At 48.3% G+C, this 25,791-nt stretch overlaps 1 protein-coding gene across 4 annotated transcripts in view; it reads left to right on the plus strand.

Moving 5' to 3' along the window:
• CORO6 (coronin 6) overlaps window positions 1–24,660 on the plus strand; it is a 51,548-nt gene extending 26,888 nt beyond the window's left edge. The window contains exons 4-12 of one of the 4 annotated variants that reach the window (XM_087955830.1): window positions 6,329–6,458; window positions 9,484–9,665; window positions 11,022–11,141; window positions 12,290–12,409; window positions 16,175–16,279; window positions 17,642–17,787; window positions 20,927–20,984; window positions 22,243–22,473; window positions 23,616–24,660. In XM_087955830.1, coding sequence (XP_087811956.1) covers window positions 6,329–6,458; window positions 9,484–9,665; window positions 11,022–11,141; window positions 12,290–12,409; window positions 16,175–16,279; window positions 17,642–17,787; window positions 20,927–20,984; window positions 22,243–22,473; window positions 23,616–23,738 — 1,215 coding nt within the window. In that variant the 3' untranslated portion in view covers window positions 23,739–24,660. The remainder of the gene's footprint in view (window positions 1–6,328; window positions 6,459–9,483; window positions 9,666–11,021; window positions 11,142–12,289; window positions 12,410–16,174; window positions 16,280–17,641; window positions 17,788–20,926; window positions 20,985–22,242; window positions 22,474–23,615) is intronic. The other 3 variants (XM_087955823.1, XM_087955819.1, XM_087955826.1) reach the window with 3 other exon arrangements.
• The last annotated feature ends 1,131 nt before the right edge of the window (window positions 24,661–25,791 follow it).

Consider the following 25,791-nt stretch of genomic DNA (forward strand, 5'->3'; position numbering starts at 1 on the left):
AGATGACTGATTCAGCAGGACCATTAACTTCTTTATAAACATAATAGATGAGTAAAGTTTACAATACCATTTGTAGATTCTTTCAATGTAACATAAGCAAAAAACCTAAGCAGCAGCAGCTGAGAACAGAATTCTAGTTTCAGTTTCAATTCTCAGCAAAGCACCCAGAGCCAAATCACCACCCAGGCTGTCCGCTCCGTTGGCTGCTTGACTCACTTGCTGACTTTGTTAACCATGTCTCTGCCAGTTAATGAACGTACCCTGGCATAAGGGAAAAGCTTTCACCTCCCCACCCCCCAGGACTGTTTTTTTTTCTTATGGGGTCGGTTGGGGTGATGAATTGATTGGAAAGCTTTTTTTCTGCCCTGGGGGGCCTTATTCATGAGGAGGGGGCTGCAGCAAGCAAGGACATTAAGCCAGACACAGAAAGAGCCATTTGGATGAAGGAGATGCCAGTTTCTTTGAAATGTGCGCCTCAGTCTTGAAGCTGTGTAATTCTCAAACTTGGAGGTTGAGAATGGGTGGACTTTAACTCCCAAAATTCCAGTCATTCTATTCTATTCTTAATTCTTATGATATTCCATTCCATTCCATTCCATTCTACACTGTATTGTTCTCTCCGCTCCACTTCTCTCCTCTTCTATCCCATCCCATCCCACCCTCTACTTCTATTCCCATTCCATTCCATTCTTTCCATATTCTGTTCTGTAGTATTCTGTTCTGTTCTGTTCTAGTTTCAATCTATTCTGTTCTAATCTATCCTGTGTTCTGTTCTATTCTGTTCTATTCCAGTTTCAGTCTATTCTGTTCTGTTCTATTCTATTCTAGTTTCAATCTATTTTGTTCTATTCTATTCTAATTCTACTTACAGTTGTTCTGTTCCATTCCGTTCTATTCCATTCCATTCTGTTCTGTTCTTTCTATATTCTATTCTATTCTATTCTATTCTATTCTATTCTATTCTATTCTAATTTCTACTCTATTCCGTTCCGTCCGTTCTGTTCCATTCCATTCTGTTCTGTACTTTCCATATTCTATTCTATTCTATTCTATTCTATTCTATTCTATTCTATTCTGATTTCTACTCTATTCCGTTCCGTTCTGTTCCATTCCATTCTGTTCTGTTCTTTCCATATTCTATTCTGTTCTGTTCTTTCTATATTCTATTCTATTCTATTCTATTCTATTCTATTCTATTCTATTCTATTCTATTCTATTCTATTCTGATTTCTACTCTATTCGTTCCGTTCTGTTCCCATTCCATTCTGTTCTGTTCTTTCCATATTCTATTCTGTTCTGTTCTTTCTATATTCTATTCTATTCTATTCTATTCTATTCTATTCTATTCTATTCTAATTTCTACTCTATTCCGTTCCGTTCTGTTCCATTCCATTCTGTTCTGTTCTTTCCATATTCTATTCTATTCTACTATTCTATTCTATTCTATTCTATTCTAATTTCTACTCTATTCCGTTCCGTTCTGTTCTGTTCCATTCCATTCTGTTCTGTACTTTCCATATTCTATTCTGTTCCATTCCATTCTGTTCTTTCCATATTCTATTCTATTCTATTCTATTCTATTCTATTCTATTCTATTCTATTCTATTCTATTCTATTCTAATTTCTACTCTATTCCATTCCGTTCCGTTCTGTTCCATTCCATTCTGTTCTGTACTTTCCATATTCTATTCTATTCTATTCTATTCTATTCTATTCTATTCTATTCTATTCTATTCTATTCTATTCTATTCTATTCTATTCTGATTTCTACTCTATTCCGTTCCGTTCTGTTCCATTCCATTCTGTTCTGTTCTTTCCATATTCTATTCTGTTCTGTTCTTTCTATATTCTATTCTATTCTATTCTATTCTATTCTATTCTATTCTATTCTATTCTATTCTATTCTATTCTATTCTGATTTCTACTCTATTCCGTTCCGTTCTGTTCCATTCCATTCTGTTCTGTTCTTTCCATATTCTATTCTATTCTATTCTATTCTATTCTATTCTATTCTATTCTATTCTATTCTATTCTATTCTATTCTATTCTATTCTATTCTATTCTATTCTATTCTATTCTATTCTAATCTAATTTCAATTCCATCCCATTTCCCATCCCATCCATCCTATCTTATTTTTGCCAATCCACCCCCTGCACTGCGCCAGCATCTTCCTCATTTCTAGGCTGGGCAAACCAAGCATTTGCACTTGCATAAATTTTCGGGGGGAAAAAACAGCAGTTTTTTCCTTTCCTTCCCCCCCTCCCTCCCCTCCCTGAAATTGCTGAGCCAGCCACCCTTTTCCAAACCAGAGCCCTGGGACTTTTTCCAGGCTCCCCTGGAGCAACCCGGGCACCGTAGTGGCACTGCAGAAAAACAAAGGCAGTTAGTCAGCACCCGGAGGGAAGCCAAAGGCCTGATAATGGTGGGTGCAGGGTATCCAATCTGCTGCCCCTTATTCCATTGGCTTTATTAAAAAAGGAACATTTTCCCTTTTTCTGTGGCTGTCCATCCGGTGCGAGGGGTGGGCTTCAGACCCCAAAATCAGGCTGGGAGCTGGCACCTTTTCCATGGGCATGAGGCAGCATTTTGGGCTAAAAATAACAGCCAGGACTCAGCACCTAAGAATAGAGCTTTCCATGCGGGTGGCCAAGAGGAGGAAAGGATGAGTATTTCAATGCACCACACAGACAGAGGCACCCTGGTGCGGATTTAGCGGTGCCACCAGTGCAACGTTGATGGATGCATCTAAAAGGGTTTGACATGTGAGAATTGAACTTTGCTAAGGACATGGGGAAGGAGGTATCTCTTAGCCTTGGCAAACGTCACATGGGTGGACTTCAAGTCCCAGAATCCCCCAGCCAGCCTGCTTTAAGAGGGAGGGCGTCCACTCCCAGAATCCCCAGCCAGCCTATTTTAAGAAGGGTGGGCTTCCTAGAATCCCCAGCCAGGATGCTTTAAGAGGGTGGACTTCCACTCCCAGAATCCCCAGCTAGCCTGCTTTAAGAGGGGAGGACTTCCACTCCCAGAATCCCCCAGCCAGCATGCTTTAAGAGGGGAGGACTTCCACTCCCAGAATCCCCCAGCCAGCCTGCTTTAAGAGGGGAGGACTTCCACTCCCAGAATCCCCCAGCCAGCCTGCTTTAAGAGGGGAGGACTTCCACTCCCAGAATCCCCAGCCAGCCTGCTTTAAGAGGGGAGGACTTCCACTCCCAGAATCCCCAGCCAGCCTGCTTTAAGAGGGGAGGACTTCCACTCCCAGAATCCCCCAGCCAGCCTGCTTTAAGAGGGGAGGACTTCCACTCCCAGAATCCCCCAGCCAGCCTGCTTTAAGAGGGGAGGACTTCCACTCCCAGAATCCCCCAGCCAGCCTGCTTTAAGAGTGGTGGACTTCCACTCCCAGAATCCCCCAGCCAGGATGCTTTAAGAGGGGTGGACTTCCACTCCCAGAATCCCCAGCCAGCCATGCTTTAAGAGGGAGGACTTCCACTCCCAGAATCCCCAGCCAGCCTGCTTTAAGAGGGAGGACTTCCACTCCCAGAATCCCCCAGCCAGGATGCTTTAAGAGGGGAGGACTTCCACTCCCAGAATCCCCCAGCCAGCCTTCTTTAAGAGGGGAGGACTTCCACTCCCAGAATCCCCCAACCAACATGCTTTAAGAGGGGAGGACTTCCACTCCCAGAATTCCCCAGCCAGCCTGCTTTAAGAGGGGTGGACTTCCACTCCCAGAATCCCCCAGCCAGCCTGCTTTAAGAGGGGAGGACTTCCACTCCCAGAATCCCCCAGCCAACATGCTTTAAGAGGGGAGGACTTCCACTCCCAGAATCCCCCAGTCAACCTGCTTTGAGAGGGGAGGACTTCCATTCCCAGAATCCCCCAGCCAGCCTGCTTTGAGAGGGGTTGAGTTGGTGATGGTGTGAAGCCCCCAGAAACTTGTAGTATCTCCTTCACGACACACTTCATTCCCAAAAGGCAGCCGAGTTCAATGTTTTGACACGCAATGTTTTGACACTCCGGATTCCCTGTAGATCTGATGGGCGCCATGTTGGAGTCGTCCAAGCGATGGCCAGACTCTCTGAAATCTGCGTTCAAGTCTGTAACTGTAGCTCTCTTTCAGGTGTTTCTACCTCGGAAGGTTAGCAAGAGGGCCCATATCAAATATTTTCTTTTTTAAAAAAAAAAAATTAAGTAAGGGGTTTGCTTTCCCTTGGGGCAGAAGAAAATAGGGACCAACAGGCAAGACTTCCGGTCTGTTTCTCAGCTCCAGGTGTGAAGAAAAAGTGCGGGGGAAAATGAAAACATCTGTTGGCGTATTCCTATTTTTATCTGCATGTGAGGCTGACGGCCTCATGGTGCTAAACTGGAGATGAGCTAAGCAGGATCAGATGAATTGGATGGGGGGCTACCAAGTGATCCCACGGTTGTAGCAAAAGGGAAAAACAAAGAGTAGCCACGTTCCCAATGTTGCACGGGCCGTCCTCAGAGAGGGTCACCCAGCGTGCAGCTCATGTGGCACGTTAACGAAAGAAAATGGGGTGCTGTTGTGGTTTGCTGGCAGCAGGTGCAGACGGCTGAGGTCTTGGAGAGCGAGGACTCAGGTGTTGGGGCCCGCGTGGGATGCAGGGATGGGGCCAGGACCACCAGGGGGTGGAGTGCTGCCTTCGGAGATGGTGGAGGCTGGCAGCAATGAGGAAGAGGCCCCCGAGGAGCCTGTGCCCAGGGCACATGCACACAGGGCTGCTCGAAGGAAAGAGCAGCTGCAGCAGCACGGGCAACTCGGGAGTAAGGCTGCAAGGTAATGGCCCCTCCCTTAAGGGATAAAAGCCAGCTGTGAAACCGGAGTTCTTTGCAGGAAGCAAAGTCGTTTTTGCACTCGAGCCTTGTGGACGTTCGGATTCTCTTAGTTTGTGTTTGGAGACTCTTTGTGTTTGAAATATTTCTTAGCAACTTTATCTCGTGTTCTTGGCAGCCTTGCACCACCTTGGCAAGGCTCGTTCTTATCAGAGACAATGAGTTTGAAACAGCCTTTTAACCGGGAAGGAACGGAATTCGTAAAGAATCATGAAAAGGTTTTGCTTTTATCTCTGTTTGGTGTTTGTTTACTTGGAACCAGGTTTGGTGGAGTCAAGCTTTTGGGGGGTGGGCAATGCCTGTGGGGTGCAGTGCTGTGGGTGAGGGGGGGAGAAATCTCTCAGAAATGTTTGGTGGGGGGGATGAGGCCATTTTGAGCCGCCATATTAGTAGTAGAGGCTCTGGCTTAAGAGAGAGGAAAAGGATTCCTTCGGCTTTGGAACTCCCTGCCTCAAGAAAGTGGCTGATCATCTCGGCCACTTCAAGGAGTCGAAATTATCTGCTGCCTTTAGGTTACATTTTGCATCATGAAAAATGTCATGGGTGATTTATTTTATTTTAGTATTTTGTTTTTATTTTGTTTTATTTTTATTATTTTACGTTATATTATTTATTTATTTTTCTTTCTTTTATTATTTCATTTGATTTTATATTTGATTATTTGATTTTATATTTGATTATTTGATTTTGATTGATTTTATATTGATTTTATATTTTTATTATTTTATTTTTTATTCTATATTCTATATTTATATTAATTTATATATAATGTATAACTTTATATTATTATTTTATATTCTATTCTAATTTTAAATTTTATTTCATTGGATTCTACTTATTCTATTCTATTTTATTATTTTAAATTTCATTTGATTGGATTCTATTCTATGTATTCCATACTATTCTATTTTATTATTGTTATTATTTTAAAATTTTATTTCATTTATTTTTTATTTTAATTCCTTTTTATTTTGTATTTTACTTTATTTATATTTATTATTATGTAGGAGCTTACAATCTTATAATTTAGTTCACCATTCCAAGTTTACAACAGCACTGGAAAAAATGACTTGTGACCATTTTTCACACTTATGACCGTTGCAGCATCATGTGATGCTGGTCATGTGATCAAAACTTGGTCGCTTGGCAACTGATCCAGAGTTATGATGGTTTGCAGCGTCCGGAGGTCACGTGATCTTCTTTTGCGATGTCAACAAGGAAGCCAGATTAATTTAACAATCAGGTTACTAACTTAACCACTGCAGTGTTTCACTTAACAACGGTGGCCAGAAAGGTTGTAAAATGGGGCAAAACTCAACAAACTTTTCACTTAGCAACAGAAATTTTGGGGTCAATTATGGTTGTACGTCGAGGACTACATATGTGCTACCCTTTCTCATGACTATTGAGAAACTTTTAGTCAAGAAATGAAAGAATTTCTCACTTGACTCGAACAGGGGCTGTTTTCTCTCTCTCCAGGTCTGGCAAATTCCAGATTTCCTGCCTTTGCGTAACCTGACGGAGCCAGTGGTGACCCTGGAAGGGCATTCCAAGCGGGTGGGCATCTTGACTTGGCACCCCACGGCCCGCAACGTCTTACTCAGCGCAGGTAAGAGCCACTCCACCCACCTTGGGAACTTCCAGTGGCATGGAGTTTTTCAGGTTAAGCCAGTGTTTCTCAACTTCAGCAACTCTACGATGGGAGGACTTCCACTCCCAGAATCCCCCAGCCAGCCTGCTTTAAGATGGCTGGACTTCCATTCCCAGAATCCCCAGCCAGGATGCTTTAAGATGGCTGGACTTCCACTCCCAGAATCCCCCAGCCAGCCTGCTTTAAGATGGCTGGACTTCCACTCCCAGAATCCCCAGCCAGCCTGCTTTAAGAGGGATGGACTTCACTCCCAGAACCCCCAGCCAGCCTGCTTTAAGATGGCTGGACTTCCACTCCCAGTATCCCCCAGCCAGCCTGCTTTAAGAGGGGTGGGCTTCCACTCCCAGAATTCCCCAGCCAGCCTGCTTTAAGATGGCTGGACTTCCCTCCCAGAATCCCCCAGCCAGCCTGCTTTAAGAGGGTGGGCTTCCACTCCCAGAATCCCCAGCCAGCCTGCTAGATAGATGGACTTCCCTGATCCCCCAGCCTGCTTTAAGAGGGTGGGCTCCCCCAGCCAGCCTGCTTTAGATGGCTGGACTTCCCCCAGAATGCCCCAGCCAGCCTGCTTTAAGATGGCTGGACTTCCACTCCCAGAATGCCCCAGCCAGCCTGCTTTAAGATGGCTGGACTTCCACTCCCAGAATGCCCCAGCCAGCCTGCTTTAAAAGGGGTGAAGTTGTTGATGGTGTGAAGCCTCCAGAAACTTGTAGTATCTCCTTCAAACTCCAATTAGTTCTCAAAAGGCAGCCCAGTTCAATGATTTGACCTGGTGGATGTCAAAAACTCACATTCCCCAGCAAAGCTGGCTGGGGAATTCTGGGAGTTGAAGTCCACCCATCTTAGAGTTGTTTTGTTGAGATCTATCTGGAGTATGTGAGTAGGAAGGTGTATATTTTTCCTTGGAAGCATGGAACTGCACATCATCAGAAATGGCTCCGTGAATCCTTCACCTGGAATCCCATAGGGACTAGTATCTTAACTCCTTCTTTTAAAGGAAACAAAAAGGACCACCTCAATCTTTCCAGGTAAATTTGCTGGGCTCACTTCCTTCTTTCTCGACTTTGAAAAATTGCGGTGAATTCTTCTGCTGATCTATTTTTATTTTTTATTGACTCGATGGATGGATGGGTTTGAGATTTATAAGGCTGCCTGATTCAGACCGGATTATTCTGGGCTCAGTGCAACACAAACACTCAATACACAGCAACACAGACACAGACACACACACACAAATGTATCACAACAAATGGACGAGGTGTAAATACACCATATTTTTTTGTAAAAATATTTTTATTTCATTTAAAGTACATACAATTCATCTTCCATGTAACGGTGTGTCGTCTGGGTACAAATATCTTGTGCAATACAACATTTTAAAGCTCTTAGAATGAAGGGAAGGGACCTTGGAGGTCTTCTAGTCCAGCCCCACCTACTCAAGCAGGAGAACCTATACTATTCCAGATAAGTGACTGTCTCTAGACTCTTCTTAAAAAAAAAACCCTCCAGTGATGGAGCGCCTGTGATCTGGCTGGGGTCTCATAAAGATCATCTAGTCCAGAATACAGGTTGAGAGAGTCGGGAGGGATCTTGGGAGGTCATCTAGTCCAACCCTGCTCAAGCAGGAGAACTTCTGCCTAGGGGTGGGATTCAACAATCTCAGCAACTGGTTCGCTGCCCGGTTGCTCGATGGACATGGCCACGATGGGTATGACCTACAAGAACTTCCGGGAGAGCCGTTTTTCACCTTCCCCAGAGTCCGGAGGCTTTCCTCGGGCTTCTGGGAGGGCGAAAACGGCCTCCCCCAGGCTCCGGAGGCCTACCGGAAGCCGGAAACAGCACCCATTTCCTGACTTCCGGTACTTCTGGGACGCCCGTTTTTCCCCCTCCCAGAGGCTCCACACGGAACCCGCACTTACCTGCATCCAAAACGAGCCGTGTGGAGAATTTGGGAGGGGAGGGGCAGGATGGGTGGGGCCAGCTGGTCAGTTCAAATACTGGTTCAGCGGACAAGATGTAAATTTAATATCCAGTTCGCCTGAACCGGCTGAATCCTATCCCTGCTTCTACCATTCTGGAACAATCCAATCTCTTCTTTAAAATCTCCTGTGATGACCCCAAGGGGCGTGGCACAAAGGCCACACAGTCATAAGCAAGAAGAGTCCCTTTTATTATCTCCAACTTTGCCCCCCAATGTCCAGGTTACCTTCGGGCTGGAGAAAAACTCTCCCAGGAACAGCCTTGGACTGCAGAAAATTAAGTCCAAAACAGGGTAAACACAAACTGTAACTTAAAAGTCCAAACAAGCCAAATAATTAATTTGGCAGGGCAGGAGCAAGAATTTCAGACTAAAAAGCACGGCAAAACTCACACGGTTGGGAAGACGGAATGCGGATAAACCAGGAACACGGATAAACCACAACAACACAGGATAAAGTCACGTTTGCTCCCAGCAGCCTGCCGCATGCAGCCTGCCTTTCTTATCCACTGTGTTCCCAGCTGCAGCTAATGAAGGGAATCAGGGCCCTTTCCTCCCCCGTAAGCCACGCAACCCACGTTGCTCCCTTCTCCGTTCCTCCCTGCGTGCCCTAGGATGAAGAGGGGGTGGGCCTGGGTCTTCCTCTGAATTCCCTCTCCCTTGTTCTACCTCTCCCCTGCTCTGCCCAGCCGGACTGTGCCCTTCCCCAGTTTCCTCCCCAGCCAACAGAGCCACACTCCCACTTCCTGTCAGCTGTTCGTCTTCCTTCTTGGATTCAGACTCTTGACAGGGGCATGACACCTCCAGGGATGGAGCACCCATCCATAATCTGGTATTTCTTGACCGTGGCAACTTGAAGATGGGTGAACTACAACTCCCAGAATCCCCTGGGCAGCAACCTAAATTTTGGGCTCGATTGGGATCACGAGAAGGAGGAGGGCTACCTATAATGGGAAGGAGATTGGGAAGGGGTCCTTTTACTGTGTCCTAATGCCCTCTCTGGATCAGGGGGAGACAACGCCATAATCCTTTGGAACGTGGGCACTGGGGAGGCCCTGATCACGCTGGACGACCTCCACACTGACGTCATATACAACGTGTGTTGGAATCGCAATGGCAGCCAGATTGTCACCACCTGCAAGGACAAACACCTGCGCATCATCGACCCCCGGCAGCACCTGGTTGTGGCAGTGAGTGAGGCCGGCCGAGGGGTGGGTGGGTGGGTGGGATTGCCTTACCTGACCCCAGCATGTGGGGTAGGTGCGAGTTTTGCTTCCCTTGTTTGGCATCTTCTGAGTGGCTGAGATTAAACTTGGCAACTAGAAGAGGGGTGGACTTCAATTCCCAGAATCCCCCAGCCTGCATGTTTTAAGGAGGGTGGGCTTCTAATCCCAGAATCCCCCATCCAGCCTGCTTTAAGAGGGAGGGCTTCCACTCCCAGAATCCCCCATCCAGCCTGCTTTAAGAGGAGTGGGCTTCCACTCCCAGAATCCCCAGCCAGCCATGCTTTAAGAGGGGAGGGCTTCCACTCCCAGAATCCCCCAGCCAGCCTGCTTTAAGAGGGGTGGACTTCCACTCCCAGAATCCCCCAGGCACAATGCTTTAAGAGGGGTGGACTTCTAATCCCAGAATCCCCCAGCCAGCATGCTTTAAGAGGGGAGGACTTCCACTCCCAGAATCCCCAGCCTGCATGCTTTAAGAGGGTGGACTTCCACTCCCAGAATCCCCAGCCAGCCTGCTTTAAGAGGGGAGGACTTCCACTCCCTCCCCAGCCCAGAATCCCTCCCCAGCCAGCCGCCTGCTTTAAGAGGAGGACTTCCCCAGCCAGCCTGCAGATCCACCCCAGAATCCCCCAGCCTGCTTTAAGAGGGTGGGCTTCCACTCCCAGAATCCCTTAGCCAGGCTGCTTTAAGAGGGGTGGGCTTCCACTCCCAGAATCCCCCAGCCAGCCTGCTTTAAGAAGGGTGGGCTTCCACTCCCAGAATCCCTTAGCCAGCCTGCTTTAAGAAGGGTGGGCTTCCACTCCCAGAATCCCCCAGCCAGCCTGCTTTAAGAGGGGAGGACTTCCACTCCCAGAATCCCCCAGCCAGCCTGCTTTAAGAGGGGAGGACTTCCACTCCCAGAATCCCCCAGCCAGCCTGCTTTAAGAGGGTGGGCTTCCACTCCCAGAATCCCTTAGCCAGGCTGCTTTAAGAGGGGTGGACTTCAACTCCCAGAATCCCCCAGCCAGCCTGCTTTAAGAAGGGTGGGCTTCCACTCCCAGAATCCCTTAGCCAGCCTGCTTTAAGAAGGGTGGACTTCCACTCCCAGAATCCCCAGCCTGCATGCTTTAAGAGGAGTGGGCTTCCACTCCCAGAATCCCCCAGCCTGCATGCTTTAAGAGGAGTGGGCTTCCACTCCCATAATCCCTCAGCCAGCCATGCTGCCTGGGGAATTCTGGGAGTGGAAGTCCACTCATCTTAAAGTGACCAAGATTGAGAAACAGTGTACTAATGCTTTGTGGGTGCCGTGTTTGTGTGATCTAACCCACTAACCCTTGCCCCCAGGAGACCCTCAAGCCTCACGAGGGGGCACGTCCCATCCGGGCCATCTTCCTGGCTGACGGCCGCGTCTTCACCACTGGCTTCAGCAAGATGAGTGAGCGGCAGCTGGCCCTCTGGGATTTGGTACGGCTGGCCGGCGTCCGGAGGGGCAACCAACCCATGCCTGGGAGTGGTCTCTCTGGGGAGGGGAGAGAGGAAGGGGTGTATGGGGGCTACATGACTTCACCTTTGACTCCACAGGAGGAGAAGAGGAGCAACGGAATAAGAGGGGTGGACTTCAACTCCCAGAATTCCCTAGCCGGCAGGCCTCAAAATGGGAGGACTTCAACTCCCAGAATTCCTGAACCAGCAGGCCTCAAAATGGGAGGACTTCAACTCCCAGAATTCCTGAACCAGCAGGCCTCAAAATGGGAGGACTTCAACTCCCAGAATTCCCGAGCCGGCAGGCCTCAAAATGGGAGGACTTCAACTCCCAGAATTCCTGAACCAGCAGGCCTCAAAATGGGAGAACTTCAACTCCCAGAATTCCCGAGCCAGCAGGCCTCAAAATGGGAGGACTTCAACTCCCAGAATTCCTGAACCAGCAGGCCTCAAAATGGGAGAACTTCAACTCCCAGAATTTCCGAGCCAGCAGGCCTCAAAATGGGAGGACTTCAACTCCCAGAATTCCTGAACCAGCAGGCCTCAAAATGGGAGAACTTCAACTCCCAGAATTTCCGAGCCAGCAGGCCTCAAAATGGTTGGACTTCAACTCCCAGAATTCCCGAACCAGCAGGCCTCAAAATGGGAGAACTTCAACTCCCAGAATTCCCGAGCCAGCTGGCCTCAAAATGGGAGGACTTCAACTCCCAGAATTCCTGAACCAGCAGGCCTCAAAATGGGAGGACTTCAATTCCCAGAATTCCCGAGCCAGCAGGCCTCAAAATGGTTGGACTTCAACTCCCAGAATTCCTGAACCAGCAGGCCTCAAAATGGGAGGACTTCAACTCCCAGAATTCTCGAACCAGCTGGCCTCAAAATGGGAGGACTTCAACTCCCAGAATTCCTGAACCAGCAGGCCTCAAAATGGGAGGACTTCAACTCCCAGAATTCCCGAGCCAGCAGGAATTCTGGGAATTGAAGTCCACAGGTTGTAAAATAGGCATAGATGCCCACAGTTGGGTTAGAAAGAGTGTATGTAACCCCTTGGCCTTCCTCTTCCTCTCTCCTCTGGCCGGCCCGCTTCTCTGTGACCCGGCCTGGCCCGTAACGCACTCTTTCCCGTCTGCCAGGAGAGGTTGGCGGCCCACGAAGGGATGAGGCCCATGCGCGCCGTCTTTACCCGCGAGGGACAGATCTTCACCACGGGCTTCACCCGCATGAGCCAGCGGGAGCTGTGCCTCTGGGACCCGGTAGTCGGGCTGCATGGTGTGGACCCCCGACCCCACCCCTGCCCGCTGGGAACTCGGGCATTGCTCTGCCCAGCCCCTCCCCTCCTGTCTCTGGGGGGGCGTTGCAGAGCCACTTTCGGGCAGGAATGGGCCAAGGTGTTCCTATATGCATCAAGTCCAGAACATGTGCACACACAAACACACACACGTCCCTGTAGAAGTCAGTGCTGCAAAGACCGCTTCAACCGTGATTTCAACTCATTAAACATTCTTACGCCTGTTTTAGTAGTTGCCGTAAAAAAGGGAGGGAAAGAGAAAGGACATTCCAACTCTTTATCTTTAAAAGATTGGAACTAAACTACCAGAGCTTTTTTGCCCTTGAATATATTTAATTGGAGAATGGGATTGACGACACCCAGCCTGTGAAGGCGCTCCATTGGAGAATCTGATTTATGACCCACCCAGGGGGGAAACAGGGTCACAGGGGGCCATTCAATGACGTAGGCCAGAGTTGGCTTCCTACAGGGCAATGCCAGGATGTCGCCTCTAATAAATCCTTTGAAGTTTTTTGAAGTTTGGCTCGAGAATCATGATTTTCATTAGGGTGATGGCTGGAATCCTGACACTTGAGCTGGTCACGATCGAAGTCCAAGCGGTTGGCAGAGTCATCCTGCAATAGCAATAGCACTAGCGGGTGGGATTCTACCGGTTCAGACTGGTTTGGGCGAACCAGGGGTTAAATTTACATCTGGTTCACCAAACCAGCCCCTCCCCTCCCAAGAGTCTCCATTTTGGATGCAGGTAAGTGCAGCTTCTGCGCGGAGGCTCTGGGAAGGGGAAAAACGGGCCTGTTTCTGGCTTACGGTGGGCTTTCAGAGCCCGGGGGAGGCCATTTTTGCCTTCCCAGAGGCCCAAGGGAAGCCTCCGGACTCTGGGGAAGGTGAAAAACGGTCCTCCCGGAAGTTCCAGTAGGCCACGCCCACCATGGCCACGCCCACCCAGCAACTGGGCAGCGAACCGGTTGCGGGGGTTGTTGAATCCCACCCCTGAATAGCACTTAGACTTATATGCCACTTCACAGTGCTCAACAGCCCTCTCTAAGCGGTTTACAAGTCAGCCACGTTGCCCCCAACCATCTGGGTCCTCATTTTACCGACCTTGGAAGGACGGAAGGCTGAGTCAACCTGGAGCCTGGTGGGATTTGAACTGCCAGATTGCAGGCAGCCGGCAGCCAGCAGAAGTAGCCGGCAGTACCGCACTCTAACCACTGCACCACCGTGAAAGTGAACCTCAAATTTACACACAGAGAGAAATTTACACACAGAGAGAAATTTACACATACACCCATAGACACATCCCCTGTGGAAGTCAGCGTTGCACTGATGGTAAAAGTGAACCTCAAATTTACACACACACATTTACACACACAGAAATTTACACAAGCACTTACATACAGACACATTCCCCGTGGAAGTTGGCACTGCAATGATAGTGAAAGTGAACCTCAAATTCACAGAGAAATTTACACACACACATTTACACACACAGAGAAATTTACACATACACCCATAGAACACATCCCCTGTGGAAGTCAGCATTGCACTGATGGTAAAAGTGAACCTCAAATTTACACACACACATTTACACACACAGAAATTTACACAAGCACATACATACAGACACATTCCCCGTGGAAGTTGGCACTGCAATGATAGTGAAAGTGAACCTCAAATTCACAGAGAAATTTACACACACACATTTACACACAGAGAAATTCACACAGAGAGAGAAATTTACACATACACCCATAGACACATCCCCTGTGGAAGTCAGCATTGCACTGATGGTAAAAGTGAACCTCAAATTTACACACACACATTTACACACACAGAAATTTACACAAGCACATACATACAGACACATTCCCCGTGGAAGTTGGCACTGCAATGATAGCGAAAGTGAACCTCAAATTCACAGAAATTTACACACACACACATTTACACACCTAGAAATTTACACAAACACATTCCCCGTGGAAGTCGGCACTGCAATGATGGTGAAAGTGAACCTCAAATTCACAGAGAAATTTACACACAGACATTTTCATACATAGAAATTTACACACACTTACATATAGACACATTCCCCGTGGAAGTCACCACTGCAAAGATGGTGAAAATGAATATTAAATTTATACACACTCACATTTACCCACATAGAAATTTACACACACACACACACACACCAAAGATGCTGAATCCGAGCACCAAACTCAACTCAACAATGAAGACAAGGGCAGGAAGTCCTCGACTTATAACTATTCATTTAGTGACAGTTCAAAGTTACAATGGCACTGCAAAAAAAAGTGACTTATGACCACTTTCCACACTTAACGACGATTGCAGCATCCCTGCAGTCCCGTCATCAAAATTCAGACTCTTAGCAACCGACTCGTAGTTATGACGGTCGCAGTGCCCCAGGGTGTGTGTGTGTCACACAATCCCCTTTTGCAACCTTCTGATAGGCAAAGCCACAGGGCGGAAAGCTGGGATTTGCTTAACGACCGTGTTTCTAACAACACAACTGCAGTGATTCACAGCAGCGGTGGCAAGGAAGGTCGTAAAATGGGACAAATTTCTCCTTATCAAATGTCTCGCTTAGCAACAGCCGTTTTGGGCTCAAATGTGGTCGTAAGTCGAGGACTGCCTGCACTTAGTCGCACCCTCTCCTTTTCTCACAACAAACCTCCCGTTTATGCCGGATGTCGCCTTCCCCGATGGCGTCAGGTGTCAATCAAATTTATTGCCCATCCGGGCGAGGTTCTGATTGTCCAGCAGAGGGCAGCACTTGGCCTACTTTTGACTCCCAACAGGGTTCAGCAGTTGACATTTGGACAGGAGGCCACCAGGTGATCCCAGGGCCCAAAAACCTTAACTGGGAAGTTGAAGCTCCGAGGAGACTTGACTTCCGGTTCTGACCGTCCCCGGACAATGCCTGGTTCCCAGAATCTTATTGCTGTGGATTTGGGGCGGGGGGGTTGGGGTGTGTATGTAGGGGAATGGAAGGGTGCATGGGGGTGTGCTGTGTTCCCAGGCGGGGTGGGGGGAGCTGCAAAAAAAAGAGGATGGGGGGGGCTTCTAAAATAGGTGGTGGGACTAGGAATGGACTATGTAGTCCGTGCAGCCCAGGGGTCTCCAACCTTGGCCACTTTTTAAGACGACATCATAGAATGACAGAGTTGGAAGGGACCTTGGAGGTCATCTAGCCCAACCCCCTGCTCGAGCAGGAGAGTCGATTCCAAAGATTAGCCTCTACCTAGGATCGAACTCACAAGCCTCCTGGTTTTGAGGCGAGAGTGCCACCTCTTAAGGCCACCGGAGATGCTTGTGGGCTTCGACTCCCAGAATTCCCCAGCCAGCCTTCTGGGAGTTGAAGTCCGCAAAAGTAGCCAAAGGTTGGACACCCCCAGTGTGTGGTCCCATGAGGCACTGCGCCTCAGGCTGTGGGGACATGGTTAGAGTGCATGAGGCTAAAGGCAGGAGAGTTAGGGGTCAGACTAGATGTCCTCTGGGGAAACCCTCGGTTAGGATAGTAGGCCCAGGATGTGGCCCTTCAAGGAGCATTTGGGTTAACAACTGGCATTGTCCTCGGTGATTCCAGGGGTTTCGAATGGGGAGGGGTGTGCAGTGTCAGCCTGGGTCCTCCCCCCACCCCCCAGCTGCGTGCATGGGCCTTGGAGTGGGTCTGGGGGTTGTTGTTTTTTGACTCCTTTCCTGGCCTCTGCAGAAGAACTTCGAGGAGCCCATCGCCCTCCAGGAGATGGACACCAGCAACGGGGTCCTCCTGCCCTTTTATGACCCAGATTCCAGCATAGTCTACCTGTGTGGAAAGGTAGGTCAACAGGGGAGGGAGGTCATTTACCCCCTGGGGGTGGGGTGGGGGGGGGCAGGGAATCCACTCTGGGGAGAAGAGGTCTTTCAGAAATGGGGTAGGGTCTCCTGCTTGGGCAGGGGGTTGGACTAGATGACCTACAAGGTCCCTTCCAACTCTGATTATCTGTTATCTGAGATGACTCCGCATGTTAATAAATTTGTTGTCTTAGCCAAGCTGAGTGCAGCCCCCACCCACCTTAGACCCACTGCACCGGTTTGGGGTGGGAATAAAAAGGGGGGGCAGGTGTAATTCAGTGTCACCCGCTCCTTGGAGGAAATAAAAAGAGAGAAAGAGAGTGAGTGAGTGAGTGAGTGAAAAGGAAGGAAGGAAGGAAGGAAGGAAGGAGGAAGAAGGAAGGAGAGAGAGAGAGAGAGAGTGAGTGAGTGGATGGATGGAAGGAAGGAAGAAGGAAGGAAGAGAGAGAAAGAGAAAGAGAAGAAAGAAAGAAAGAGAAAGAAAGAAAGAAAGAAAGAAAGAAAGAAAGAAAGAAAGAAAGAAAGAGTGAGTGGATGGATAGAAGGAAGGAAGGGGAAAGGAAGGAAGGAAGAAGAGGGAGAAAGATGGATAGGAGGAAGGTGAGAGGAAGTAAGGACAGAAAGAACAAGAATGAAAAAGAAAGAAAAGAAAAGAAAGAAGAAAGAAAGAAAGAAAGAAAGAAAGAAAGAAAGAAAGAAAGAAAGAAAGAAAAAGAAAGGAAGAAGAGGGAGAAAGATGGATAGGAGGAAGGCGGGAGGAAGAAAGGAAAGAAAAATGACAAAAAGAAAAAGAAAAAAAGAGAGGAAAAGGGAGGAAGGTGGATGGGAGAAAGGAAGGAAAGGCAAGAAGGAGAAAAAAAGAGAAAAAGAGAGGAAAGGAAGAAGAGGGAGAAAGATGGATAGGAGGAAGGTGGGAGGAAAGAAAGAAAAAGAACAAAAAGAAAAAGAACAAAAAGAAAAAAGAAAGAGAAAGAAAAAGAGGAAAACGGAGGAAGGTGTGGATGGGAGAAAGGAAGGAAGGAGGGGAAAAAAAGACAGGAAAGGAAGAAAGTCGGAGGAAGATGGGTGAGGAGGAAGGTGGGGGGAAGGAAGACGAGAGAAAGAAAAAAAGGAAAGAAAGAAAGGAGAAAAGAAAACAGAAAGAAAAGGAAAGAAGAATCTCAGCCGCAGATCCCGCTTTAGGGGAGAAAACCAGGACAGGTGATTTCCAGTTGCGGCATTTTGCAAACTGTCTGGGCTGGCTGGGGAGGAGCACCTTTCTCCCCCTTGCTGGAGGGGAGGGGAGGGGCAGCCGGCCTGAGACCCTCCTCCTCCTCCTCCTCCCCCTCCTCCCCCTCCCGTGCAGGGGGACAGCAGCATCCGCTACTTCGAGATCACGGAGGAGGCGCCCTACGTCCACTACTTGAGCACCTACAGCAGCAAAGAGCCACAGCGCGGCATGGGCTTTATGCCCAAACGGGGACTGGACGTCAGCAAGTGTGAAATCGCCAGGTGAGACTCGGACAGGTGGGCGGGGGAAGAGTGGGGGGGTGGGGGGAACAGCCAAGTGTTGGGATCTCTAGGGCAGAAATGCAATGAAGACCCTTCACAACACATGCGAAGTGTGTTTCAGAGTCGGCTAGCTGTCAGGATTCCGGCAGTGACCCCCATTTAAATCAGGAGTCTCGAGCCAAACTTCCAAAACTTCCAAAGGATTTATTTGGAGGGAACATGTCCGGCACTGCCTGGGTGCAGCCGACTCTGAGGCACGTCATTCACGGTCACCCTGGACCCTGGTTTTCTCCCCCACCCCTCTGGGTGTATCGTAATTCGTATTCTCCAATGGGACACCTCCATAGCCCAGAGTCACCAATCATGCTCTCCAGTTAGGATTTTGCACGGCAGAAACTTCAGTCACCTAAGTGTTCTGACCCAAACCTTGTTCCAAGGAAACAAACACGAAATGGAGGTAACAGCAACACCTTTAAAGGATACTAAAATAAAATAAATCACCCATGACATTTTTCATGATGCAAAAATGTAACCTAAAGGCAGCAGATAATTTTGACTGAGGCGGGGGGTTCCAAAGCCGAAGGAATCCTTTTCCGCTCTCTTAAGCCAGAGCCTCTACTACTAATATGGAGGCTCACAATGGCCTCATCCCCCCCCGCAAACATTTCTGAGATATTTCTCCCCACCCCCTCGTCCACAGCACTGCACCCCACAGGCATTGCCCACCCCCAAAAGCTTGACTCCACCTCCACCTCCCAGGAGGATTGTAGGAGGAAATTGGTGGCAAAGAGAAAATCTTGTCCAACTAATAAATTATATATTCAGATGCTTTTTGGAACTGCAGCTCTCTACATCCCAGGCCAAGTATAGCTAAACTGATGTAGGATCTAAATTATAATTTAGATTTAGGCTCTAAATTATAGCTTATCGTTAATTAATTATTATATATTATTCACCTTCTGTTTTTTGGGAACATGGGTGCTGAAGGATGGCCATTTTCCAGCCAATAAATCCAATTAAAAGGTGCAAGGCTTTGTAAGCTGCAGTATTTTTCAAACTTTTAACCACTCTAAGAGGGGTGGACTTCAACTCCCATCAACGCTGGCTGGGGAATTCTGGGAGTTGAAATCCACGACACTTAAAAGTGGTGGAAATTGAGAACCATTGGGCTTAATTTGGTGGGTGAGGGAAGGAGAGGGGATTGTGTGATTTTAAAAGAAATTTCTTGTGCGGTGGGGTCAAAAAAACGCCCTCTTCAGACACAAAGGGATTTCTATTCTACTCCCTCTACTCCTTTATTTTATTGATTTGATTTGTCAATCCTTACAAGATAATAGGTATAAGTATAAACATGGGGAAGAATACAGGAAATAGGTACGAATAAATGGGGACAATAGGACAGGGACGGTAGGCAGGATGGTGCACTTATGCACACCCCTTACAGACCTCTTAGGACTGGTTATTCCCTTCCTTCCTTCCTTCCTTCCTTCCTTCCTTCCTTCCTTCCTTCCTTCCTTCCTTCCTTCCTCCCACTCCCTCCCTTCTTTTCTCCCTCCATTCTTTTCTCTCCTTCCTTCCTTCCTTCCTTCCTTCCTTCCTTCCTTCCTTCCTTCCTTCCTTCCTTCCTTCCTTCCTTCCTTCCTTCCTTCTCCTTCCCTATTCTCCTTCCTCCCTTCTTTCCTTCTTTCATTTTTTATTTATTTTTATTGATTTGATTTGTCAATCGCTTACAAGATAATAGGTATAAATATAAACATGAGTAAGAATACAGGAAATAGGTAACAATAAATGGGGGCGATAGGGCAAGGACAGTAGGCACAATGGTGCACTTATGCACGTCCCTTGCAGGCCTCTTAGGAATGGGTATTCTCTCCCTTTCTTTCCTTCCTTCCTTCCTCCCAATCCCTCCCTTCTTTTCTCTCCTTTCTTCCTTCCTTCCTTCCTTCTCATTTTCCTTCTGTCTTTCTTTCGTCCCTCCCTCCCTTCTTGTTTTCCTTCCTTCTCTCCTTCCTTCTCATACCTATCACCTTTTTCCTTCCTTCCTTCCTTTTTTATTTATTTATTTTTATTTGATTTGTCAATCGCTTACAGGATAATAAGTATAAGTATAAACATGAGTAAGAATACATGAAATAGGGACGAATAAATGGGGACAATAGGACAGGGACGGGAGGCAGGATGGTGCGATTATGCACGCCCCTTACAGACCTCTTAGGAATGAGTTCTTCTCTCCCTTCCTTTCCTTCCTTCCTTCCTTCCTTCCTTCCTTCCTTCCTTCCTTCCTTCCTTCCTTCCTTCCTTCTCCTTCCCTGTTCTCCTTCTTTCCCCTTCCTTCTTTCCTTTCTTCCTTCATTTTTTATTTATTTTTATTTGATTTGTTGATTGCTTACAAGATAATAGGAATAAGTATAAACATGAGTAAGAATACAGGAAATAGGGACGAATAAATGGGGAAAATAGGTCACGGACGGTAGGCACGATGGTGCACTTATGCACACCCCTTACAGACCTCTTAGGAATGGGTATTCTCTCCCTTCCTTCCTTTCCTTCCTTTCCTTCCTTCCTTCCTTCCTCCCAATCCCTCCCTTCTTTTCTCCCTCCCTTCTTTTCTCTCCTTCTTTTCTCTCCTTCCTTCCTTCCTTCCTTCCTTCCTTCCTTCCTTCCTTCCTTCCTTCCTTCCTTCCTTCCTTCCTTCTCCTTCCCTGTTCTCCTTCTTTCCCCTTCCTTCTTTCCTTTCTTCCTTCATTTTTTATTTATTTTTATTTGATTTGTCGATTGCTTACAAGATAATAGGTATAAGTATAAATATGAGTAAGAATACAGGAAATAGGGACGAATAAATGGGGACAATAGGACAGGGGCGGGAGGCAGGATGGTGCGCTTATGCACGCCCCTTACAGACCTCTTAGGAATGGGGTGAGGTCAATAGTGCATAGTTTGAGGTTAAAGTTTTTGGGGTTTGAGGATGTGACAACAGAGTCAGGCACAATAGAAATCCATTTTTGAGTGTGATTCACAAGCAGGAAGAGGATTATGGGATGCGGGGAAGGGATGAGGGTGGGTGGTTGGGGGGAGCCTTACGCAAAACCCCAGCCATGCCAGACCCAAAACTTTCTTCTCTCTCCCCACAACCACACAGGTTTTACAAGCTGCACGAACGAAAATGTGAGCCCATTGTTATGACTGTACCCCGAAAAGTGAGTCTTTTATGAATGGGACGGCCCAATTGTCTGGTATGGAGTAGTAGGGTCTCTCGCCTGAGCAGGGGGGGTTGGACTAGAAGACCTTCAAGGTCCCTTCCAAGTCTGTTATTCTGTAGATCACTTTAGATCACTTGCATGGGATTCAAACCGAAGGACAGAAAGACTTTTACTGTGGAACCCCAAATCTCCATTACAAAGGATGTGAGCATCCTTCAGCCTGCATCTAGCCTGTTGTTGCATTTCATCCTTTTTCCTTGCAGTGCTTCTAACTTTAAAATGCAATGTCTTCAAACTAAAATGTATTTGCCAACCTTGGCAATCTTTAAGATGGGTGTATTCCCTTTCCCAGAATCCCCCAGCCAGCCTGCTTTAAGAGGGGTGGGCTTCCACTCCCAGAATCCCCCAGCCAGCATCCTTTAAGAGGGGTGGTCTTTCGCTCCCAGAATCCCCCAGCCAGGATGCTTTAAGAGGGGAGGGCTTCCATTCCCAGAATCCTCCAGCCAACATACTTTAAGAGGGGTGGTCTTTCACTCCCAGAATCCCCCAGCCAACATACTTTAAGAGGGGTGGACTTCCACTCCCAGAATCCCCCAGCCAGCCTGCTTTAAGAGGGGTGGACTTCCACTCCCAGAATCCCCCAGACAGCCTGCTTTAAGAGGGGAGGGCTTCCACTCCCAGAATCCCCCAGACAGCCTGCTTTAAGAGGGGAGGACTTCCACTCCCAGAATCCCCCAGCCAGCCTGTTTTAAGACAAGTGGACTTCCACTCCCAGAATCCCCCAGCCAGCCTGCTTTAAGAGGGGTGGACTTCCACTCCCAGAATCCCCCAGCCATCCTGCTTTAATAGGGGAGGACTTCCACTCCCAGAATCCCCAGCCATCCTGCTTTAAGAGGGGAGGGCTTCCACTCCCAGAATCCCCCAGCCAGGATGCTTTAAGAGGGGTGGGCTTCCACTCCCAGAATCCCCCAGCCAGGATGCTTTAAGAGGGGTGGACTTCCACTCCCAGAATCCCCCAGCCAGGATGCTTTAAGAGGGTTGGGCTTCCACTCCCAGAATCCCCCAGACAGCATCCTTTAAGAGGGGTGGGCTTCCACTCCCAGAATTTCCTAGGAAACATGCTTTAAGTCTTAGAGGGTTGATTATTTCCTAGCTGGGGAATTCTGGAAGTCCACACAATTTAAGGTTGCCGGAGCTGGCAAAGACTGGTACAACTTCCAGAGACTTACAAAACCCCTCTCCCCATTCCCGGCAGTCGGACCTCTTCCAGGATGACCTCTACCCGGACACCCCGGGCCCCGAGCCGGCCCTGGAGGCGGATGAATGGCTGGCGGGGAAAGACGCGGAGCCCCTCCTGGTCTCCCTGCGGGACGGCTACGTCCCCCTCAAGAACCGGGAGCTCAAAGTCAGCAAGAAGAATGTCCTGGACAGTAAGCCCCCGCCCGGTTCACGCAGGAGCCTCTCCAGCTGCGACTCCAATTTTTCTGTGAGTTGTTGACCGTTTTGTGTGTTTGTGTGAGAGAGAGACAGGGACAGAAAGAGAGAAAGAGACAGAGAAGAGAGAGAGAGAGAGACAGAAAGAGACAGAGAGAAGGAGACAGAAAAAGAGAGAGAGACACACACACACACACACACACACACACACACAGACAGAGATTGAGAGAGACAGAGAGAGACAGAGCCACAGAGAAAGAGGAGACAGAGACAAAGAGAGAGACAGAGAGAGACAGAGACAAAGGGAAAGAGACAGAGAGAGACAGAAAGAAAAAAGAGAGAGACAGAGACAGAGAGACAGAAAGAGACAGAGAGAGACAGAGACACAGAGAAAGAGAGACAGAGAGAGGAGACAAGGACAGAAAGAGAGAGAGAGACAGAGAGAGAGAGAGAGAGAGAGAAAGAGAGACAGAGAGAGAGAGAGAGAGAGAGAGAGAGAGAAAGAAAGAAAGAAAGAAAGAAAGAAAGAAAGAAAGAAAGAAAGAAAGAAAGAAAGAAAGAAAGAAAGAAAGAAAGAAAGAAAGAGAAAGAAAGAGACAGAAGGAGAGACAGACAGACACACAGAGAGAGAGACAGAGACACAGAGAAAGAGAGAGACACAGAGAGGGACACAGAGAGACAGAAGACAGACAGACAGACAGACAGACAGACAGAGACAGAGAGAGAAAGAGATAGAGACTGTGGATTTTGTCTGAAAATCCACTGAGCCCCTTCTTGCTTCTTTAACGGACATACCTCCTTTTCTTTCTCCTCCTTTTTTCCTCTTTCTTCTCCTCTCCTCCTTTCTTTCTTCTCCACTTATCCTTTTCATTTCCTTCCTCCTCCTTCCTTCTTTCTCCCTCTCTTTCTCCCTCTCCATCTCCTCCTTTCTTTCTTCTCCTTTTCGTTCTTGTCATCCTCTTCTTCTCTTCCTCTTTTTTCTTTCTTTCTCTTTCTTGCCTTATCCTTTTCATTTCTCCTCATTTTTTTTCCTTTTTCTCCTCTTCCTTTTTCTCCTCCTCCATCATCATCTTCTCCTTCTCCTTTTCTTTCTCCTCTTCCTCCCCTTCCTCTTCTATTTTCTTTTCCTCCTCCTCCTCCTCCCCTCCTCCTCCTCCTCCTCCTCCTCCTCCTCCTCCTCTTCTCCCCCCCCAGACCTCCACCCTTGAAGACCTCTTGCAAGAAATCCGCACTCTGCGCCAGACCATCGAAGACCACGAGAAGCGCATCACCGACCTGGAAAACACGCTCTGCGAACTCGCAGATGTGACGGACTAAAGCCTCTTCCCCGCACCCAAGAGAACGTTGCCCTCCGGGAGGCGAGATCGAGCATCTCTGCCCGCATCCACACCTGCTTTCTCCTCCTCCTCCTCCTCCACCCAGTGGGCATTTGTAGGGGCTGCTGCCCGTTGGCAGGGAACGGCCCTCCTCTCCCTCTCATCCCTTTCTCTCCAACCGGACCCCCCGGGGCTGCCTTGAATATTGTGGAGTGGAAGCAGATTTTTTTTGGAGAGAAAAGGGTCTTCCGTGGACTGTTGGACGCTGGAGGGTGGGATGGGGTGTGTGTGTGAGGTAGGGTTGGTATGATGCCAACTCACCTTTCGTTTCCCCCCCCCGCCCCCCAGGGATGGGGCGAAGGGGTTGGGGGTTGCTGTGAGCCACAGGTGTGTTGTGAGTTTTGCAGTGCAATGGACCCTTAGATTGGCAAGGTTAGGAACGGGCCTGGGTCTGTGGAGAGGGAAGGGGGAGAGAGAAGGGGGCAGCCAGACCCTGCTGGCAGGGGGATGGTTTTACCAGAGGTGTGTGTGTGTGTGTGTGTGTGTGTCAAGAGGATTCTCCAGCCCCTGCTGGAAGGGGAGGGGGCTCTCCGAGGGGTGGCACTTCCGTGATAAATTGAGGTGGTATTGGGGGGGGGGGTGTTGCCTGCAGCCTTGTGGCGAAGGGAGAGCGGTGGCATTTTCCATCTCAATTGCTGAATGTTGTACGGAGGTTGCACAACTGGGTCAGGCCCAGATTGTGCAGCTGTGGGGGGGGGGAGGGATGTGGTGTGGTGGAGGATGCTGGGTTACAGCAATGCCTCCCCTTCCCCACACCTGCTTGTAATGCGAAGGACCCCCTCCGTTGGGGAGGGGGAGAGAGAGAAATGAAGGCCATTGCTCATTTGCATATGCTGATAAATATATAGATCTATATATATATATATATATAATGTGGCTCATTTCCAATGGCTGATCAGACTTCTTGGCTCCGAGTTATTTTCTTCAGGTGGGAGGGAAAGGGAAACGGGCAAGCCTGGGACCCAGCTGGATGCCCTTGCGGGACCCCACAAGCAACCTCAGCCGCATTCTCTCTCCACGCACAGCCCTGCAAGCTGGGGGATTCTGGGAGTTGAAGTCCCCGTCCTCTGTCTCAAAATGGCCGAAGTTGAAAGACCCTGAACTATGTAAATACAGGCAGTCCTCATCTTACGACCGACCCTTGAGCCCCAATTTTCTGTGGCTAAGCGAGACGGCCATGAAGTGAGCTTTTGCCCAGTTTTACCCCCTTTCTTGTCCGTAGTTGTAGTGAAGTCAGTCAAACGGTGGTTAAGTGAATCCGGCTTCCCCCATAGGACTCTTACTTGTCCTAAGGTCACCAAAGGGGATCACATGACCCTCCCAGCCATCATAAACATGAGTCAGTTGCCCAAGAGTCTGAATTTTGATCACGTGACCCCTGGGGAATGCTGTAACGGTTGTTAAGCGTGGAAAAAAAACCCCGGTCCTAAGTCGCTTTATTCATTGCCATTGGAACTTTGAATGGTCACTAAATGAACCGTTATAAGTCGAGGACTGCCTGTACAGTCCTTTGTAATAGGGCAACAAAATCAAGAACTGCAGAATCCCAGTCGAGCTCCAGGGGGCAGTCCTGAGCAGAGATTTCCCCCAAACCTAACTCTGTCCTGCCACCTGGTGGCCGTTGCAATCTTTGCAACCCAGATTTCATTGCTTTTGTTAAGTCCTCAAGGTACAACCGTTCATTTAGCACATTTCCAAGGGGCTACCGCACTGGGGGGAAAAAAGGGGGTTTATAACTGGACCTCGATCAAGTCATTTTTTTTTTTAGAGCCATTGTAATTTTGAACAGTCGCTAAACGAGGTCGTAACGTCAAGAACAACCTGGGCCAGAACATTGCTGACGAATCATCATCTATCTATATGTATATAAAGCGAAATTATCACTCGCGCATCATCACAAAATCTCCAGCACCGTAAAGTCTACAAACTTGAAATTCAGCCCGTAGGTTCCTCTTGGCTCCTAGGGGCTCCCTAAGAAAGGTTTTTTCCAAATG

Source organism: Notechis scutatus, chromosome 1 (genome assembly GCF_049901735.1).
Source record: "Notechis scutatus isolate UNSWTSFEM ecotype Mainland chromosome 1, rNotScu1.2, whole genome shotgun sequence".
Lineage (NCBI taxonomy): Eukaryota > Metazoa > Chordata > Lepidosauria > Squamata > Elapidae > Notechis > Notechis scutatus.